Consider the following 20,699-nt stretch of genomic DNA (forward strand, 5'->3'; position numbering starts at 1 on the left):
GGCAAGAGACACGGGTTTCGGACAACCAATTCGGGTTCATGCCAGGGCGCTCAACCATGGAGGCAATCTATCTCTTACGAAGATTGATGGAAAGATATAGAGATGGGAAAAAGGATTTACACATGGTCTTTATAGATTTGGAAAAAGCGTATGATAGGGTCCCAAGAGACATTCTTTGGAGGATTTTAGAGAAGAAAGGAGTACGAGTAGCATATATCCAAGCTATACAGGATATGTATGAAGGAGCAAAGACTGCCGTAAGAACTCATGAAGGACAAACCGAAAGCTTTCCCATAACTGTAGGATTACATCAAGGCTCATCCTTAAGTCCTTACCTTTTTGCGTTGGTAATGGATGAGTTAACATGACATATTCAAGGTGATATTTCTTGGTGTATGCTTTTCGCAGACGATATAGTGTTGATAGATGAAACTCAGGAAGGGGTAAATGCAAAGCTTAACCTTTGGAGAAAAGTGTTGGAATCTAAAGGTCTTCGCATAAGCCGATCAAAGACAGAATATATGGAGTGCAAGTTCAGTGCAAATGGAGGCCAAAACGAGTTAGGGGTGAGGATCGGAGATCAAGAAATACCAAAGAGCGACCGTTTTCGTTACCTAGGATCTATCTTGCAAAAGAATGGAGAATTAGATGGAGATCTCAACCATAGAATACAAGCTGGATGGATGAAGTGGAAGAGTGCATCCGGCGTGTTGTGTGACCGCCGTATGCCACTGAAGCTCAAGGGAAAATTTTATAGGACGGCAATAAGGCCGGCGATGCTGTATGGCACAGAATGTTGGGCGGTGAAGCATCAACACGTACACAAAATGGGTGTAGCAGAGATGAGGATGCTTCGTTGGATGTGCGGGCACACGAGAAAGGATAAGATTAGGAATGAGGATATCCGGGGTAAAGTAGGAGTAGCCGAAATTGAAGGAAAGATGAGAGAAAATCGGTTACGGTGGTTTGGACATGTGCAAAGAAGGCCTACTGACGCTCCGATTAGAAGATGCGACTATGGGACAGAGGTTCAGGGCCGAAGGGGCAGAGGAAGACCTAGGAAAACTTTGGAAGAGACCCTAAGAAAAGACTTAGAGTACTTGGATCTAACGGAGGACATGACACAGGACAGAACACAATGGCGTTCTAAGATTCATATAGCCGATCCCACTCAGTGACTTGGATTTTCCAAGTCTCCAACCAAGAAGTTTTCCTCACTCGGGAAATTAAGGGAACACTACCTCAACCTATATGCTCCACTCACAAAGCTTCAACATACAAGCTTCAACAAAAGAAAATTCAAAGAACTTAGCGAATAAGGCTTTAGTGTATTTAACATAATACGTTGAAATGAAGGAAAGCTTATTTATTGATATCCCCGATAAGTTACAAATATGTACATATACTTGAGTCAAAATAAACAAACAAGAGGGAGCCTTCACAAAGGTTGCTTAGGAGAAGTCTCAGCAGTCGGTAGAGCCCCAGAAAGAGAAGGCACCGGAGGAGGATCATTCGGAGCCTCAGTACTGGACAAAACCCTAGAAGGAGGAGGCATCAGAGGTTGATCATTTGGAGCTTCATTACGCGGTACAGCCCCAGAAGACGAAGGCAATAAATGCCTTTGGAACAAACCCACAAATCTCTGATGATCAAGTAAAACCTAACCATCAGATTCCTTCATCTGGTCAAGCTTCCTCTTCATGTTTGTAGCATAGTCATGTGCGAGCCGGTGCAACTGTTTATTCTCATGCTTGAGCCCTCTAATCTCCTGTTTGAGACTCATCACTTCAGCCGCCAATGATTCAACTTGGCGGGTTCGAGCAAATAGGCGTTGGGCCATATTAGACACAGAACCTGCACACTGAACACTGAGAGCCAGAGAATCCTTAACAGCCAACTCATCAGACCGTTTGGAAAGTAGTCTGTTATCTTTGGGAGTGAGAAGGTTCATGGCCACTACCGCAGCGGTCATATCATTCTTCATCACGGAATCCCCAACGGTAAGAGGACCAGTAGGGGAGACGAAGAATGGGCGCCATATGTTGTCTGGAGAAGGCGGGGCTGCCTCTTCAACAAGGTTCAAGTCAAAACGACGGTCAGAGGGGCCAGACATTTTCAAAGGTGTTGAAGAGAGAAGAGGTCGGACAAATCAAGATCTTAGAAGTGCAAGAATGGAGCTTCTACTAGTGGATATTCAAGTGTGCTTTGGAACTTAATGTCAGCCCCTATAAAAATCTGCACTCGACGAAGCTTCAGAAATCGAAGAGGCGCCTGCTCAGAAATCGAAGAGGCGTTTGCTTTCTCAAAAGCTGGGCTGCTCAAAGACAACGAAGGCCGATCTCAGAAATCGAAGAGGCTTGCTTTCTCAAAAGCTGGGATGCTCAGAGACCACGAGGGCCGATCTCAGAAATCGAAGAGGCACCTACTTTTCCAGCCTTGTCAGCACCTGTCACACGCACACTCAGCTTTGCGGAAATTATGGGCATTCTGTCGAAGATTTCTGACGAAGTAGAAAGCACATGAATCGTACTGTTCAATCACCCACTTCCCACACACAACAGTAGCTCATGGGTACCACAGATAACTTTGCCAAAGTTCTCTGACAAAGTTGAGACACGTGAAGCTTGCAGCTCCCACTACATCGCTCTGACCAAGAAGGGTAAAAGAATTGCAAAGAAACAACACTAACAAAGTTTAAACACATAAATTTTGAAGGTCTAGCTACCATATTATTACCCACAAGGGTAAAGGAACAGTACCACTGCTGGATAATTGGAAAGTCCCGGTGTGTCAACCTCTGTGCTTCGTGGCAAGGTACACTAGCAAACATGCCTAACCTGTACTCACATTCGAGAAAACACTCCCAACAAGATTGCTTGCTCCAAAATCGAAGAGGCACCGCCCTCCGAATCTCGAGAGCCAGACTCCCAACATGATTACTTTCTCAAAAATCGAAGAGAGGGTAAAGGAACAGTACCACTGCTGGATAATTGGAAAGTCCCTGTGTGTCAACCTTTGTGCTTCGTGGCAAGGTAGACTAGCAAACATGCCCAACCTTTACTCACATTCGAGAAAACACTCCCAACAAGATTGCTTGCTCCAAAATCGAAGAGGCACCGCCCTCCGAATCTCGAGAGCCAGACTCACAACATGATTACTTTCTCAAAAATTGAAGAGAGGGTAAAGGAACAGTACCACTGCTGGATAATTGGAAAGTCCTTGTGTGTCAACCTCTGTGTTTTGTGGCAAGGTAGACTAGCAAACACGTCCAACCTTTACTCACATTCGAGAAAACACTCCCAACAAGATTGTTTGCTCCAAAATCGAAGAGGCACCGCCCTCCGAATCTCGAGAGCCAGACTCCCAACATGATTACTTTCTCAAAAATCGAAGAGACACCGCTCTCCTAATCTCGAGAGCCAGACCCCCAGCAGGATTGCTTTCTCAAAAATCGAAGAGGTATCGTTCTCCGAATCTCGAGAGCCAGATCCCCGACAGTATTGCTTGTTCGAAAATCGAAGAGGCACCACTTTCCCAACTTCAAGAGCTGGATCTCCTTAGATAAAGCTTGTCTGTAATCTTCACACACAACATCAGCTTTCCAGATACCACAGACCACTTTTCAAAGTGCTCTGACAGAGTTAAAACATGTGAAGCTGGCAGCTCCCACTACCGTGCTATAACCAAGCAGGGTAAAGGAATAGCATTATTACTTGATGTTAGGGAGACTCCTATATATGTCGACCTCCATCCCTAACGGACAGGCAGACCTGCAAAAATGCTCAACCCTTTCTCTTATCTGAGAGGGCACTCCCAACGAAGCCTTTCGAAATATTCAGCTTTCTTTCCCCCCGATAATACCTCTGTAAACAAGCTATACTAGAGCAAGAATATCTCATATCATCAGGGTTAAAAGCAAGAGTATCCCATATCATGCTTTTTCCCTGTCTTTTCCTTTGGCCTTGTTCTTACCTGCAAGACAAGGAGAAAGAGAGCAATCAGTCAGCACTTGGAATCAAGCTTCCAGCCAGGAACTGACTGCCTGGAACCCCTTACCTGATTACTTACCTGGCATTGCTCTCGAGTACTCATCTTCAACATCTTATGCTTCCAGGGAAGATACCGCATCTGCCTGAGGAACAAATAGGGCAAGTGAGAAGGATACAAGGAAGCATGTGGAGACAAGCGTAACAGCACACGTGCCGATATATCCACTACTCTGTCAAAAGCAAAAGTATCACATATCAGCAGGGTCGAACGTACTCTAGATTTGATGGACTTGTTTTGACCCTCAAATTCTTCAGTCGGCCTTATACTCTGGAGGAAACCAGAAAACCCTCCAACCCAGTTCAAGAATAAGCCTGTGGAAAGTTACTTCTTCAAAAGCAAAAGTATCCCATATCATCTCTCCTCATTTTTCTTCTCTTTATCCTTCATGCTGCCTGCAAGATAAGGAGAATGTGAACAATCAGTCGGAGCTCTGATTGTTTACCTTGTCTGTCACCTCTTTCAGCAGATCCCCTAGCTCGGCGGCTTGGGGGACTCCTACTACATGGTTTGTATCGCGCTTGACCAAGCATGAAACTACAAGTAAGCTTCAAGTGAAATTGATACATTACCTTGTGCATCTCCACCAGTTACAGATACCACCCCTGGATGGAGGAAGAGTACTTCCAGAGAAGATGCCACATCTACCTATGAGACAGATAAGGCAAGTCAAGACGATACCACACTCCGGTACTTAGAAGTTTCGTGGCTACGAGATCATTCTCCCACAATATTTCCTAATGTCATTTGTACTAAATCATTCACTTGTACTCACTAAATGAGAGCTTGAACCTATGTACTTGTGTAAACCCTTCACAATTAATGAGAACTCCTCTATTCCGTGGACGTAGCCAATCTGGGTGAACCACGTACATCTTGTGTTTGCTTTTGTGTAAACCCTTCACAATTAATGAGAACTCCTCTATTCCGTGGACGTAGCCAATCTGGGTGAACCACGTACATCTTGTGTTTGCTTTCCTATCTCTATCCATTTATATACTTATCCACACTAATGACCGGAGCAATCTAGCGAAGATCACAAAAAGTGACCGTTTTCGCTACCTAGGATCTATCTTACAAGAGAATGGAGAATTAGATGGAGATCTCAACCATAGAATACAAGCTGGATGGATGAAGTGTAAGAGTGCATCCGGCGTGTTGTGTGACCGTCGTAGGCCACTGAAGCTCAAGGGAAAATTTTATAGGACGGCAATAAGGCCAGCGATGTTGTATGGCACAGAATGTTGGGCAGTGAAGCATCAACGTACACAAAATGGGTGTAGCGGAGATGAGGATGCTTCGTGGGATGTATGGGCACACGAGAAATGATAAGATTGGGAATGAGGTTATCCGAGGTAAAGTAGGAGTAGCCAAAATTGAAGGAAATATGAGAGAAAATCAGTTCCGGTGGTTTGGACATGTGCAAAGAAGGCCTACTGACGCTCCGGTTCGAAAATGTGACTACGGGACAGAGGTTCAGGGCCGAAGGGGTAGAGGAAGACCTAGGAAAACTTTGGAAGAGACCCTAAGAAAAGACTTGAGTACTTGGATCTAACGGAGGACATGACACAAAACCGAGCGCAATGGCGTTCTAGGATTCATATAGCCGACCCCACTTAGTGGGAAAAGGCTTTGTTGTTGTTGTTGTTGTTGTTGTGAACGCGAAATGTGTCTAAAAATCTAAATGTACAATAATTGTGACGTCTATAAATTTTGTGAGTCTGATAGTAATCAGGTTAAGCTGGAAATGCTCATGTCCTTGTAATAATTACAAACAATGACAAAATTAGATTAGGTAAATAAGAGCATCTCTAAAGGAGATGTCAAAATGTCTACATAAGGTATAACAGTAAAAAAAGACCACACTAATGTTCTTCAACCGAAATGTCAAATCCTATATGGCGATGACATGGATTGGCAGCAAGAGAGTTGCTGTCAAATTTGACAGCAGCTTCAAAATTAATTATTAATGCTTTTGATTAATTTTTTATTGGTTTAATCATCATTGCAATTAAGGTTGTTGTTGACCCGTTTCCATTTTGTTCAATTGAGGTAAGTGAACGGTCCCCTCTTGTTAAAAAGAAATGAAGAACAGTCCAGATTTCATAATTATTAAATGCTTTTTATTAAGTTTTTATTAATTTGATCATTTATTTTATAATATAATATAATAATAATTTAATTTAACATATTGGGTGGACAATGAAACTTTAAAAGATGTCAAAATGTCACATAGGCTGTCAAATTTAAATTTTATGTTCAAATTTTGACATCTCCTTTGAAGATACTCTAAGAGAACAGACTATTCGTCACTTTCTCAATTATTTAGATTCATTCGAGCATTTAGCAAGGCACGCTAGTGAACGTAAAAATGGGCCCAGTCCAGATACTTCATCTAAAAAGGCCAAAAGCTCATTTCACTATTCAGCTTAATCAAATCAAAATAACATAAAGCAATGGCAGCTCACCTTCATACCTATAATTTAATTTTTGCCACTTTTATGTGTTAGAAGAGAAGAAGGATAGGTATATTGATTCTTTTTGGTCAATTATAAGTATATTGATTCGGTATACTCTAAAGACATCATGGGTATCACTATTGAAGTTCCCACTTAAATTTAATCTCAGTGAGTTTTTTGCGTTAGGTTCTTTTATCAAATGATTCGTTAGCTGATGACAAGAATGAGCTTTTGTCTTACTTGAACATGTCATCAATTAATAGGAAAATTAACGAGCAAGCTAATGGAAGTATGAAAATGGTAGAAAAAACCAATGTACAAAAATGGTAGAAAAAAACCAAAGTTTGAGTATAAAAGTGAGGCGAAAGGCACTATGATACAAAAAGTTGAAAATTAAAAATGACACAGCCCGACCGGATTCGAGGCATGCTGGCCGTCACCCGAAGGTGACGTAACCAAAAGTGCAGGTGATGTAAAAATGTGAATAAATTAAAACCAAAACTAGAACTAATTTAAACTAATAAAGTGAGTGCGCAGTAGTGGGTAGAACCCATAAAATACAAATGTTCAGAGCCTAGATAACATAAAAGTAAAGCAGTCGGGACTAGAAAAGTGCTTACACAAACCGAAAAAGTTCCTACGTTAAATAAAGATATATCAGAATCGCCGGATATTCCTCGAATGCCACAGAGAATTCAACTGACTAGGACCTGGAAGGGCGAAAAACAGAAGGGTGAGTGGACACAAAAATAAAGGTTTATAAAATTCATTTATTTTCTGAACATACTAACTACTCGCTGTAAAACTTGTATAGTTTCCAGAAAATCATATTACGTATGGGTATGAAATCAAATGCAAATCAGCAATAAGTCCATAAGTATGCCAAATCACGATATCACGACAGTAGCATAAGTATAATCAATTGCTTAACAATCTATGCTAGCACACAAGTCGGAGTCGCTTAATGCGACCTGTATGACTGACCTAATTGCTCATCAATCTATGCTAACACATGAGTTAGAGTCGCCTAATGTGACATATACGACAGGATTGGGTGTAATCATAATATACGCTCTAGTACTACGATCACGTGAAGACTGGCATTATGCGCGATTACCTACGAGTCGGAATCGCCTAATGCGACTTGTACGATAGGACTGGCACCTACTTAGATCCAAGGCGAGTGTGCGGTGTAGAGGTGAACATACACGTGAAGGACTGGCCCTGGCCAGGGGCGAGCACTAACACCGAGGTGCAGCAATGATGAGCAGACTACATGAATATAAGCATGCCATGATGATTCAATAATTCCAATTAACATAATAAACTTACCTGAACTTACTTGCGCATCCCGTAGGATTATTTTAGCATTTAACAACAGTACAACCTTGATGAGTAGGTAAAATGTATATGAATATGCCATAACCATATATAAATCTCAACCACATAACAACCTTTTTAAAATTAAAATAAAATATGGCATAATATGCATAAATCAATTTAAAAGCATTTTTGGAAACTATAAAGTTTATATATATATATATATATATGCACGAAAACAAAATGCCCACTCATTGATACGTCGATGGATCGTAGCCCCCTAACCTTGCTTGTCCTTGAACGTCCTCGGGTTAAGTCTCCCCTATATGCTAAACAACTAATAATAATTAATTAAATAACACATATACGAAAAAGTTAGGAAAAAATCCCCATAGCTTGCTCAAATGAAATGTTTAAATATACGAAAATGTTCTACTCGACGTCACGGACCCCCACATGTCAAGCACTCGCCAGCCAGAGGCCGGACGCGCCCTCACACGCCAGCTAGCCCACGGCCACACGCGCAGGCTAGTGACTGACAGAAGTTAGGAATATTCCGTTAGAATTGACGGAAGTAATGACGTTACCTGACGTCGTTAGAATATTCCGTCAACTTTGACGGAATATTCCTCGTCATCTCCAGTGATTCTCGCCGTCTGCCACCGCTGCCGTTGCCATCTGGTTTCGCCGGAAACTGGAAAAAGGTCGTTGGTTTCTGGAAAATTTCATAACTTCTTCATTTCTCCACCACTTTTTACCTATTTTATATGGAAATGAAGCTCTTGAGGAGAAGAACAAGATTATACCTTTAAAAGGCCAAAAAATAGACGGAAAATGGCTTTAAAAAGCCTTGAAAGTCTTGACCTAAAATCGACTCCTTGAAATCGTGCTTCTCGATGTTGTCTTCACTCCAAACTTAGCCTAGGGACTCTACGGAGTTGTGTGGAAGCTTCCCCACGTCCTAAAACCTTGTAACTCGGCCTGAAACTCGTCTGAGGAAAACTCACCGAGTTGGATCCTCCAAGTTGACGGGTCAAAACTCGATCATTTGAGAATCAGTTAGTATGGCTGGGTTCATGAGGATGAGAAGGTCACGATGGTGGTGTTTTTAAGTTCGATATGTGAGTGTTTGATGAAAGTCCTTGTAGTTGCAAAGAAGAGGGAGGTACGGGTGAGAGAGAGAGAGAGAGAGAAAGAAATAAGATGAGAGAGAATGATAGCTTTTCTGATTAGTGGAAAAGTGAGGGAAATTGTGGTGAGAGAATTGAGGAGTGAAATTGATTGGTGGTAAGGGATTTCAGGGCATGGGTCCAATTTTAAAGAAGAAAACAAATAGGGTTTGTACAATCGTAATCAGACGAAATCTAACATACCCTATCTAAAATAGTAGTTTCCAGTACTAAATAATTAACGCATGCGTGTACAACTATGCCCGTTGTTAACGTAACATAACTTTTTCGTTATAAATCTGATTCGGGTCTAATTTGCGCTCACACGATCGTAACAACGAGTACAATTTAATTGTGATAGCGGGGAAAATAATTTAAACATGCATAATCACGTCCACGTCACTTTGCCAACAAGGGCATAAATGTTAATTTACACACTCGAAGAGAAATTACATAGAAAATTAGGGACGGATCATCATAAAAAAACTTAAAGATAATAATATGAAAATTGCCCTTTTTTGTTTTTGTTTTTATATACATACTTCCACTGCTTTATTCAAGGAAAATTTTTATTTTCTTTTTCTATCCATGTTAACAAAAAATAAAAGTTATGTAAAAGAATATGAAAGTCATTAAACACGCATTTAAATCTTTTCTCGAAAACAATTTAATCTTATGAATGATAAGTTGATAACAAAAACTTGTGCAGAAAATAAACCTAAAATTACAATAAGTCTTGTTCAAAAAAAAAAAAACAATGTCATTTCTTATTAACCACAAATCATCTTAAAAATTAGAATATATAATAATTATTCACGTCATCAATATATATATTGAATACGTGATAACTATCTAAGAAACAAATAATATATTATTTAATACATAATAATCATTCATGTCATCAAAAACAGTACATTAATTGCCAACTTGCAACTTGCAACTTGCACAACTTCTCTCTCATGATGTTCTTGTTGATAATAGGTTCCAAATCAATCCACCTCTTTGATTAATTAAAGGAGAGAGAAAATGAAAATGATCACACAAGGGTATGTAACGTAATATTTAACTTTGATAGATTTTTCGATGAGACAAAAATACACTTGGATATATTAAATATCATAAAATAAATGGTATAAGTGGTAGGATACCAAACTATATCGATCGTATTGAAAATTTTCTGATTTAATTTTGAGTGTTACCAAATTATATCGATCGTAACGGAAAATTTCTCATTTAATTTTGAGTGTTACAGAGTTGGACAGGAGGAGGAATGACGTGGCAGTAAAGGACCCCACCCCAGCCCACAGATTTGAGATATCAGCAGAACGACGTTTCTTACAAGTGCAACCTCCTATCGCTCCACTCCATACCCTTCTTTGTCCTTATTGTAACCTCTGTTCCCCTCCCCCACCGGGCTTTTATTTTCCCGGAAAAATCAACTGGCTGCGAGAAAGTTTCGTTTCGTTTCAATCTCTGTGCCTGTGGGGTTGCTGAGAGTGAGACGACGCAGTGCTGTATGTCAGTGGAATACTACTCCAGTGACTGTTACTACGGCGGATTCGGTGAGCTCGATAACCCTTCCCAATGGCCACAACTCAGGAAAAAGCGACGCCTCGTGACGCTGCATCCGCCGAATCCTCGGCTCTGCTCCGCAAGGCCGGCGAGCCGGTTCGAAATTGGACCGGTTCGGCCTCCGATCTGGACTCGGATCCGATCCGCACCAGAGCGTCCGTGCCGACCTTGATCCGGCCCATGGAGTCCCTTCCTGCTCCTTCTACTAACACCGCTGCCACCAAAGGTGCTCAGAAACTTACTCTTCTGTTTATTATTTACTGCTTGTATTTGCTGATCGTGATTTTGACTTTATAAGACAAGGAAGTGATTATTTTTGGTGTTTGGTTGCTGAGAATGTGAAGGAAAGTAAAAGAAAATGTTGAGCTGCTTTTGAGTTTCTACGTGTACTGGTTGGTCTAATGAATTTCACCTTTCCAGTCTTCTGGGGTCCAAAATCTTACACGCAGGAAAATTTTGTTTCCTTTTTTTTTTTCAAAATGTTTCCTTTTCTTTTCCCAGCGCTTTAAAAAAAAGTTACCTTTAGATTTAACTGCTCTTTGCTTTCTCGAATTGCTGAAGAGGAAAAGGAAAAGCAAGAATTTTTCTTTCAGATTTTGAAAACTGAATGCTACCCATTTGGGCCGGAATAGGATCGGAGGTAAGTTTCTTATGATTCTTGTTTATTTGTTGAAATAGGCATTCCAGTAATGTTGAGGGCTCAGAGCAGCCACCCTTTGGAGCCTTTATCTGCTGCTGAAATCTCAGTGGCAGTGGCCACTGTCAGGGCAGCTGGAGCAACTCCTGAGGTTAGTTACAATTCGATTATCGATTATGTTTTAGCCGAAAATATGGGTTGGGATTCTGTTTACCCAGAATTCAGTTTGGATGATTGATTTGATCATTTAAGGATCATAGGAATTGATTTTATTGTTTTCTGCAGGTGAGAGATAGCATGCGCTTTGTTGAAGTGGCTTTGGTAGAACCAGATAAACGTGTCGTGGCACTCGCAGATGCGTATTTCTTCCCACCCTTCCAACCGTCATTGCTTCCCAGAACCAAGGGTGGACCTATGATTCCTAGTAAACTTCCTCCGAGGCAAGCGAGACTTGTGGTTTATAATAAAAAATCAAATGAGACGAGCATCTGGATTGTTGAACTATCGGAGGTGCATGCGGCAACTCGAGGTGGTCACCATAGGGGTAAAGTCATTTCATCCGAAGTTGTTCCAGATGTTCAGCCCCCCATGGTATATAAACCCAGCTATGAATTGTAGTTTCTCAATTGTTTTTTATGTGTTTTCTATTAAATAAAAAAGAGAATTTCATCGTTGTTACTGAAAATACAGGATGCTGTTGAATATGCTGAATGTGAAGCTGTTGTGAAGAACTTTCCTCCATTTAGGGAAGCAATGAAGAAGCGGGGTATTGAGGATATGGACCTTGTGATGGTGGATCCCTGGTAAGTTTCTAAATTTAGATTCTCTCAAATAAATACGCTGGGAGAAATGATTTCACTCTATGTTACTTATCTGTATAATGTTGCGGAGTGTGTCTCTTCTTATCAGGTGTACTGGATATCACAGTGGTGCTGATGCTCCTAGCCGCAGGCTTGCTAAACCTCTCATCTTCTGTCGAACTGAGAGTGACTGCCCTCTGGAAAATGGTTATGCTCGTCCAGTTGAAGGAATCCGTGTGCTAGTGGATATGCAAAATATGGTGGTTCTTGAGTTTGAAGACCGTAAACTTGTTCCCCTGCCTCCTGCTGATCCACTGAGAAATTATACTCCAGGTGAAACACGAGGAGGTGTTGATCGAAGTGATGTGAAACCCCTACAGATAATTCAGCCTGAAGGACCAAGTTTTCGTGTTAATGGGCACTTTGTTGAATGGCAGAAGGTTCTTGATTATTTTATGGAACTGTACAATTGGATTGTCTCACTTCAGCATGTATTGATTCTTATTCTCTTTTTATTTTTCTGGTTGGCAGTGGAATTTCCGCATTGGTTTTACCTCCAAGGAAGGCTTGGTTATCTATTCTGTAGCATATATTGATGGTAGTCGAGGCCGGAGGCCTGTGGCTCATAGGTTAAGTTTTGTTGAGATGGTTGTTCCTTACGGAGATCCAAATGATCCACACTACAGGAAGAATGCATTTGATGCAGGGGAAGATGGGCTGGGTAAAAATGCACATTCTCTTAAAAAGGTCGGGATACTTTCGTACCCTTTTCACTTCATATCTCTTTGTTTTTTGTATTAAGTACACTTTGATGTGGTTTTGTTGTTGCAGGGTTGTGATTGTTTAGGCTATATCAAGTACTTTGATGCGAACTTTACAAATTTCACCGGGGGTGTTGAAACAATTGAAAATTGTGTTTGCTTGCATGAGGAGGATCATGGAATCTTATGGAAGCATCAGGATTGGAGGACAGGTTTAGCAGAAGTTAGACGAGCTAGAAGGTTGACAGTGTCTTTTATTTGCACTGTCGCCAACTATGAGTACGGATTTTACTGGCATTTTTATCAGGCAAGCTGTCATCAGCCTTAATTTCACTGGGGGTTTAATTTTCTTGTGTTTCCTTGATAACAACCAGCTGCTCCATCATGTTCACCAATTACTTCTTACAAGTTACAAATGGCCAGTACTGTAATGGGGCCGGGCTACCATCTTGTTAGCATCATTTGAATTCACTTACCATAATATCTGTGTGCTTCTTATCCATTTGACCTACCCTGCTCCCTTTCTTTGGGGTATGATTTTGTTGTTTGAGGTGAGCAATTAAAGTGACGGTGACGCTTATCAACTTTCGCTTTTTGTAGGATGGGCATATTGAAGCTGAGGTGAAACTTACAGGAATACTAAGCTTAGGTGCACTGCAACCAGGAGAAACCCGAAAGTATGGTACAACTATTGCACCTGGACTATATGCACCTGTGCATCAGCACTTCTTTGTGGCTCGTATGGACATGGCAGTTGATAGTAAGCCTGGTGAAACTTTCAATCAGGTCATACCAGTGTTCTTGGGATCCTTTCTTTGATATACTACGGTAGTTTGTTATATTAGGTTTTAAAAATAAAAGTAACATCCAAGTTCATTTTCACAAATCAAGTCTTTGTATCGATAGCCGTTGCAAGTCATTTGAAGAACCAAGTAGCCTTGTCTTGCTGTGATTCGATGTCCAGTGTTTGTTCTCCTAAGACTTCTACGATTATGATTCATTATTCATGTCCTGTATTGGTTTGTTGTTCAAGTGTTTCATGGGTCAATTGATTTATTGACTCAATAAAGCTGAGCTTCCATTGGGTATTGATGTTGCCTTATCTAAGAAAATGTTAGCTTTGCCCCTCCACAAATCATTGTGGGAAAAATCTACTCATGCATATGAAATCTGAAAGCTAGCCCAAACCCCAGTAATTAGGAGCCTATATGAACCCATATGAAGTTCTTGGGATAAACTTTTATGATGTTGGTGCTATATGTGAGATTCTGAAGCTTGGTTTTCTGTTGTCCCGTGGTTATTAGATGTCTAGATTTTCTGAAATTGATGCCAGTGCTTTATGAAATGATGGGAAAATTAGTTTCGTGTCATTCATAATTTAAAATTTCAAGAGTAGAATTCTAATTTGCATTGCTTACCTCATTATTGCCTCTGAGTCAACTCTTTCCTCTTTCTCTGAATGTATTGATAACCAGCCCTATTTATTTCCCTTTGTTTGCTGTTTTCCCTCAGGTGGTTGAAGTAAATGTCAAAGTTGATGAGCCAGGAAAGAATAATGTTCATAACAATGCATTTTATGCTGAGGAGAAATTGCTGAAATCAGAACTGCAAGCAATGCGCGATTGTAATCCTCTATCTGCTCGCCATTGGATTGTAAGACAACATTCCTTGATTGCTTCAGAAATGAGTTAATCATTTTCTTTACAACTGAAGTAAGTATGTTATTGCTTAAATGCCACATGGTATTTTGTTATTTTAGGTCAGAAACACCAGAAACGTCAACCGCACTGGGCAGCTGACAGGTTACAAGCTAGTACCTGGCTCAAATTGTTTACCATTAGCTGGTTCTGAGGCAAAATTTCTGAGAAGAGCTGCTTTTTTAAAGCATAATCTTTGGGTCACATCTTATGCACGTGATGAAATGTATCCTGGAGGAGAATTTCCTAATCAAAACCCACGTATTGGGGAGGGATTGGCCACTTGGGTTCAGAAAAATCGGTCGCTGGAAGAAGCTGACATTGTTCTTTGGTGAGTGGACTTGCATTATCTAATACACCAGGTTGTTACTGTGCGTGTGCGCAGTTGTGCACGTAGTCACATTAAAAATTGGATGCATCCTAAACTCTGACCATTACTAGGCTGGGAACAGTAATCGTAATTTTTAGGGTACGATGTTAGAACTAGGAGGGTATAAATGGTCTCCGAAAACTAACTGTAAGTGAATACTGAATAAAGAGGTTCAAAATCTGATCGATGTCCGATTGTTACAGGTATGTATTTGGAGTGACACACATTCCTCGACTGGAAGACTGGCCGGTTATGCCTGTGGAACGTATTGGTTTTACGCTCATGGTACGCAACATATTGTTCAACTTCTTCGTAAATGTTCACTTGTCTATAAGATTTGTTACATTATACCTCTTTCCTAGGACAGTTATATTCAACCTGTGATGCTATCGACACGTGTAAAATTTGAAATCAGTACTTCATGTGATCATAGGCATATGGATTTACACGAACTTGCACCTCTGGTACCTGTGAGCTGCTACCTCCCAAGTGCACACAGAGATTTGATAAAAGCTTCATGATACTGATTCACCTTATTATTTGTAACGCAGCCGCACGGGTTCTTTAATTGCTCACCGGCGGTGGACGTCCCTCCGAGCACATGCGAGTTGGACCTCAAGGACAACGGGATGGCTGCAAAACCTATTCAGAGCGGGTTACTCGCCAAGCTCTGAAAGGATGACGTACCTACGTACGAATCACAGGGAGAGATTGTACGTACCCATCTGTATTTAAATAATGCGGCGTGCTTATGAGCTCCTAATTATTTTTAAAGGTAGACGATGAACTGCTAACCATGTTATAAAACATCTGGTGCTCAAACGTCTCTGTCGACCCCTTTGAATACACAATGACAATGTGATGCTCCGAATGGGGGTGGCTTTATTTTATTTTATTTTTTAATTTATGTATTGTAATATCTGAAATAAATGGATTTCATTTTAAACATGGTTGTTAATATTTGTTATTATATAATTCTTCCGCCCACTATGGCTGTCTTAATCCTGGGTTCATTTGTTAATTAATAATATATATTTTATTAGGTTAAATTATAAACGTCAACTTTTGAAAACAAAGACAGTAATCACATAAGTAAACTCGGTTTTGTTCCCAGAGAAGCTGAAAGTGTTGTGCATGGGAATAGGATAGGCTTTGCTCACTTTGCCTTTCTTTTGTTTTGTTAAGAGGTTTAATTAACAGAAAACTAGATTTTAATTCTTAACTAAGATCAAATTTAGATTAATGTACGTACCAGATTTTTTTTTTTTTTAAAACATTATTATTTACACTAATGAGAAGGGAGATGGGCTTAGATGAGTTTAGTTTCACAATAAGCTAGCAATATTGTGATTCAAATTATCCTTTGGCGAGAATTGAACTTAAAATTTCTCACTTACAAGTGAAAAGTATTACCACTATACCGTAGTACTAAATATCAATGTACGTACAAGATTTAAAATTGAATTTAGTCTCTTGGTTCTATTCAAATGCGAACATTTATATTTCATGTCATTTTATTTCTTTCTTTTTTTGTGTAATTTCATGATTTTTTTTTTTTAAATTTACACTAATTCATTATAATATTTTTTGGTACACTAATGTAGTTCGTTATAGATCAAAATTTTTAACCAAAAACAATTGTATTCTGAAAATGATGGTGTTAAACATAGTACAATTATTTTTTGTTTAACACCAACATTTTCAGAATACAATTGGTCCTTTTGGCAAATTGAGAAATGGAAATTTCCGATCAACAGTTGGTCCTTTTGGCAACGAGCATATTTTGCTTGTGCACTAATTTCCAGGCAAGGACCAAGAAACAGAGTATTTATTTTTTTTTTCAGAAAAATCGCCTCATCCACGCTCCAATTCCGAGTTTACTAAAAACTCCCACTCCAACTGGACCCCACTCCCTTCCTTAAAAACGTCGAAAAACAAAAAAAATACAGGGGGGTTAGAAAGTTCGTCTGAGCACAAAGTACCTTAAAAACGGTTACAGAGAAGACTAATTGGCTCGTCTCCCCACTAATTTCCGAGTAATTATAGTATAGTAATGTAGTACCACGTCAGCCGTGGTACTTCCTTTCAAAAATTTATTCATGTGTCATTATTTTTATACAGCTGGAATTTAATATTATTTTTACTTTTTAAATAAATCCAAAAAATGAAAAAACAAAATGTAGGAGATCGTATTCCTTACCATGATTTCGATCTCTCTCTCTCTCACTTCTCTGGGTCTCTCAGAGACGCAAGAACAGAATCATAGAGAACATCGTATTACTCATCTGGATCTCTCAAAGATTGTGTCTTTCTGCACAACATGACCCAAACTTCAGTTTGGCAAACAATTATCCTCCTCTGGGCTTTCCCCTGACCTCTTTCCTTGCCCATAATTGGTAAAAAAAAAAAAAAAAAAACCACCTACCCCAATTCCAGAAACCACCTATCACAACAAAATAACTAAAAAAAAAAAACCAACAATTTAAATTTCGTTATGATATAGAAAGTTGTTTATTTTGATTTATGAATAACTAGCATCTTATCACACCGCTATGCTTCTGATAATCGATTATTTTTTATTGTTTTACTCTTTTTAAATTTTGCTTATGTTAGATATATTGTTTTTTTTATGTAAATAGATTTTGAAAAACAATGAACGTAATCACTCACACTTTCACTCCATGCGTATTATGAAAACAAAGGTGGTTACTGGTGGGTTTATCTTGTTTAAATTTCATTTCATTTGGTGGGATAGGTGGTTTCTGGAATTGGGGTTGGAGTGGGATAGGTGGTTTCTGGAATTGGGAAAGGTTTTATTGGGTTTTCACAATTTTTAAATTTTAATTACTTAAATTAAAAAAGTAAAACCAATTCATTTCTAACCGTACAAAATAGAAGCACATGTCAGATTTTAAGTAGGAGTACGACAAGTGACGTGGTATTAGTGTACCACACTATAATTTATCCTAATTTCCAATCCACGCGCCCTTCCCGGGAGTGACTTTAATTTTTAGATTCCCCACCAGCCGTCACCTGACACCCACGCAAACATATGGACGAGTATTAAACTGACAAAGTACCATTCCCTTCTTCTTCCCCCGCATTTTTAACTCGGCCGCTGACTCAATTGACTCGCCCTCTGCAAAACAAAACACACAGTAGAAATTCCAGCGGGCGATGGCTTCGGAGGAGAGCCGAATAGAGGACGAACTGTCGCACCCGATTCTGCTGGCGGAGCGGGTCCGGACCGCCGTCGACGAGGCGGAGTCGTTCAAGCTGGAGTGCTCCGAGGTGGGGAAGCAGGTGGATCGTCTCTCGCAGAAGCTCCGAACCGTGGTCCGGTTGGCCACGGCAGCCCCGGTTCTGTACGAGCGCCCGATTCGGCGCATCGTCGCCGAGGTGTCGAAGAATCTGGAGCGGGCCCTGACCCTGGTCCGTAAGTGCAAGCGCCAGAGCATCCTACGACGTGTCGTAACCATCACGAGCGCCGCCGACTTCCGGAAGCTCTTCAACTTCCTCGAGTCCTCCGTCGGCGACATGAAGTGGCTGCTCAGCTTATTCGACCCGGACACCGCTGGCAATAACGGAATTGAACTCTCCCTCGCCCCGATTGCCAGCAACGACCCGATTCTCTCGTGGGTCTGGTCATTCATCGCCACCGTCCAAATGGGTCAGCTGCCGCATCGTATCGAGGCCGCCAATGAGCTCGCCTCACTGGCGCAGGACAACGACCGGAACAAGAAGATTATTGTCGACGAAGGCGGAGTCTCGCCGCTACTGAAATTGTTGAAGGAGGGCTCGTCGCCTGATGCCCAAATTGCGGCGGCGACGGCGCTCTATAATCTGGCGGGCGATCAGGAGAAGGTGAAGGCTATTGTGAATGAGGTTGGGGTGCCTATTATTGTGCAGGTTCTGGGCGACTCGCCGATGAGGGTTCAGAGCCATGTGGCGACCCTGGTGGCTCGGATGGCAGAGCATGACAGCATTTCCCAGGAGGATTTCGCCAGGGAGAATGTGATCAGGCCGCTGGTGACGCTACTGTCGTTCGAGATGTTTGGGGAGGATCAGAGTAATGATCAGTTGGGTAAGCAAAGCATTCACTCTCTGATTCAGATTAATAGGGAAATAGAGAAGAGCACATTAGCAAAACCGCAATCGAGAGGCAGTAGCAGTAGCAGCGACAGTATGTATAGACCTCATTCGAATACGTATTCAAGTTCTTCGTATTCTTATTATTCGGAGGGTAGTAGCCGAGGCGGGCATCATAGGAAGGAGAGGGAGAATGAGAAGCCTCATGTTAAGCTTCAGCTGAAAATTAGTTGCGCCGCGGCGTTGTGGATGCTTGCCAGGGGCAGTGTTTTGAATGGTAGGAGGATAACTGAGACCAAAGGTTTGCTTTGTTTGGCTAAGTTGGTGGAGAAGGAACAGGGTGAGTTGCAATTCAACTGTTTGATGACTATAATGGAGATAACGGCTGCGGCTGAATCCAATGCTGAACTTAGACGAGCCGCGTTTAAGACCAATTCTCCGGCTGCCAAGGCGGTTGTGGATCAGCTCTTGAGACTGATCAAAGAGGTGGACAGCCCGATACTGCAAATTCCTGCTGTAAAATCGATTGGCTTGCTTGCCAGGGCATTCCCTGCTAGAGAGACGCGGGTCATTGGTCCGCTAGTGACTCAACTTAGCCACAAAGATCTTGACATGGGAACTGAAGCGGCAATTGCACTGGGGAAGTTTGCCTGTCCGGATAATTTTCTCTGTATGGAGCATTCGAAGAGGATAATTGAGTCCAACGCTATACCGCCTCTGATGAAACTGCTAAGAGGAAACGAACACTCGTGGCTGCACGGATTGATTCTTCTTTGCTACCTTGCATTGCACTCTGGGAATACCAACTCTTTGGAACCGACCAGGGTGTTGACAGTCCTTGAAGGGGCTGACCGCAGTGCACTCCCCCAACATCCCGAGTTGAGAGAGTTGGTGTCCAAGGCGATATATCACCTCAATCTGTACCACACTGGAGGTCATTCGCAAAGGATGGCATTTGTGCCGTGAATACAAATTCTCGAAGGTAGAAGATCGAAACGGTTTTGCGGGGTACGATCGTGCTGTGCGGTAGTACTAGGATCATCAGTTTGATACTTTTTGAATGGAAGGAAACAGGGATCGTCGAAAGATAGTTGATTAATAAGATAAAAGTGCAAACAGTTGCATTTCGTTTTAATCTTTTGAGCTTTGGTCGTTGAAAACCCTGTGATTTGGTCGCGCGGCGCCCAAATCACAACTCCATGTTGATTTGGTCGTTGAAAACCCTGCAACTCGCGCCCGACTCCATGTTGATCACAGCAAGAGCAAGCATGAGAGTTGTCCTAGCCAAAGTCTCTCGTGAACAGTTGAATTGTTTGGTGAGTAGGATTCCAAAATTAGTGAATCAGCAGAGGTCGGACCTACTCCAGTTGTAGAGGCTCTCTTGTGCACTCATTATCGGCCTCATGGCCTGTCGTCCCTGTAACAAACTAGCATGATAATCAAAGAACAACTATACATTGTTTACGATTTGTTCACGAAAACTAAAATCAACTTGCACGGGAAAGTTCGAAACTGAGAACAGTAACACCTGGATGCTATGCGTCCACCATGGCGAGCAATTATACAAGTTTTCTCATACAAACAAAAATCTCAACTAGCTGAGTTTCCAAAACATGCCTAAGTCACGGTAAAGACATCATAAAAAATCTCTCACAGACGGCGCCAAATTTTAATGCACAAAACCGGAGGATCTTAGAACAACGTAAATCCGACCGTGAATCTGCAAGAAAGTAAAGAACACAAGATATATCGTGGTTCACCCCAATATTTGGGCTACG

At 41.2% G+C, this 20,699-nt stretch overlaps 2 protein-coding genes across 5 annotated transcripts; both read left to right on the forward strand.

Moving 5' to 3' along the window:
* The first annotated feature begins 10,312 nt into the window (after positions 1-10,312).
* On the forward strand, positions 10,313-15,778 carry LOC103452038 (copper methylamine oxidase-like). Of its 4 annotated transcripts, none has more exons than XM_008391510.4 (12): positions 10,313-10,793; positions 11,246-11,355; positions 11,490-11,795; positions 11,895-12,007; positions 12,096-12,444; positions 12,536-12,751; positions 12,836-13,072; positions 13,366-13,551; positions 14,278-14,418; positions 14,525-14,793; positions 15,036-15,117; positions 15,384-15,778. In XM_008391510.4, exons 1-12 carry the CDS (start codon positions 10,580-10,582, stop codon positions 15,504-15,506), a joined length of 2,346 nt encoding a protein of 781 aa, XP_008389732.1. In that variant the 5' UTR covers positions 10,313-10,579; the 3' UTR covers positions 15,507-15,778.
* A 2,128-nt stretch (positions 15,779-17,906) lies between these two features.
* LOC103452040 (uncharacterized) lies at positions 17,907-20,385 on the forward strand. The gene has a single exon (XM_008391512.4). It carries the CDS (start codon positions 18,010-18,012, stop codon positions 19,885-19,887), a length of 1,878 nt encoding a protein of 625 aa, XP_008389734.1. The 5' UTR covers positions 17,907-18,009; the 3' UTR covers positions 19,888-20,385.
* The last annotated feature ends 314 nt before the right edge of the window (positions 20,386-20,699 follow it).

The sequence above is a fragment of the Malus domestica genome, chromosome 13 (assembly GCF_042453785.1).
Source record: "Malus domestica chromosome 13, GDT2T_hap1".
NCBI lineage: Eukaryota > Viridiplantae > Streptophyta > Magnoliopsida > Rosales > Rosaceae > Malus > Malus domestica.

Bases quoted from the DNA above. Each gene is read 5' to 3' on its own strand.
- LOC103452038 (XM_029090869.2), top strand. From the start codon at position 10,580: ATGGCCACAACTCAGGAAAAAGCGACGCCTCGTGACGCTGCATCCGCC. The intron at 12,752-12,835 runs GTCGGGATACTT...TTGTTGTTGCAG, and splicing joins ATGCACATTCTCTTAAAAAG to GGTTGTGATTGTTTAGGCTA. The intron at 14,794-15,035 runs GTGAGTGGACTT...CGATTGTTACAG, and splicing joins GAAGCTGACATTGTTCTTTG to GTATGTATTTGGAGTGACAC.
- LOC103452040 (XM_008391512.4), top strand. From the start codon at position 18,010: ATGGCTTCGGAGGAGAGCCGAATAGAGGACGAACTGTCGCACCCGATT.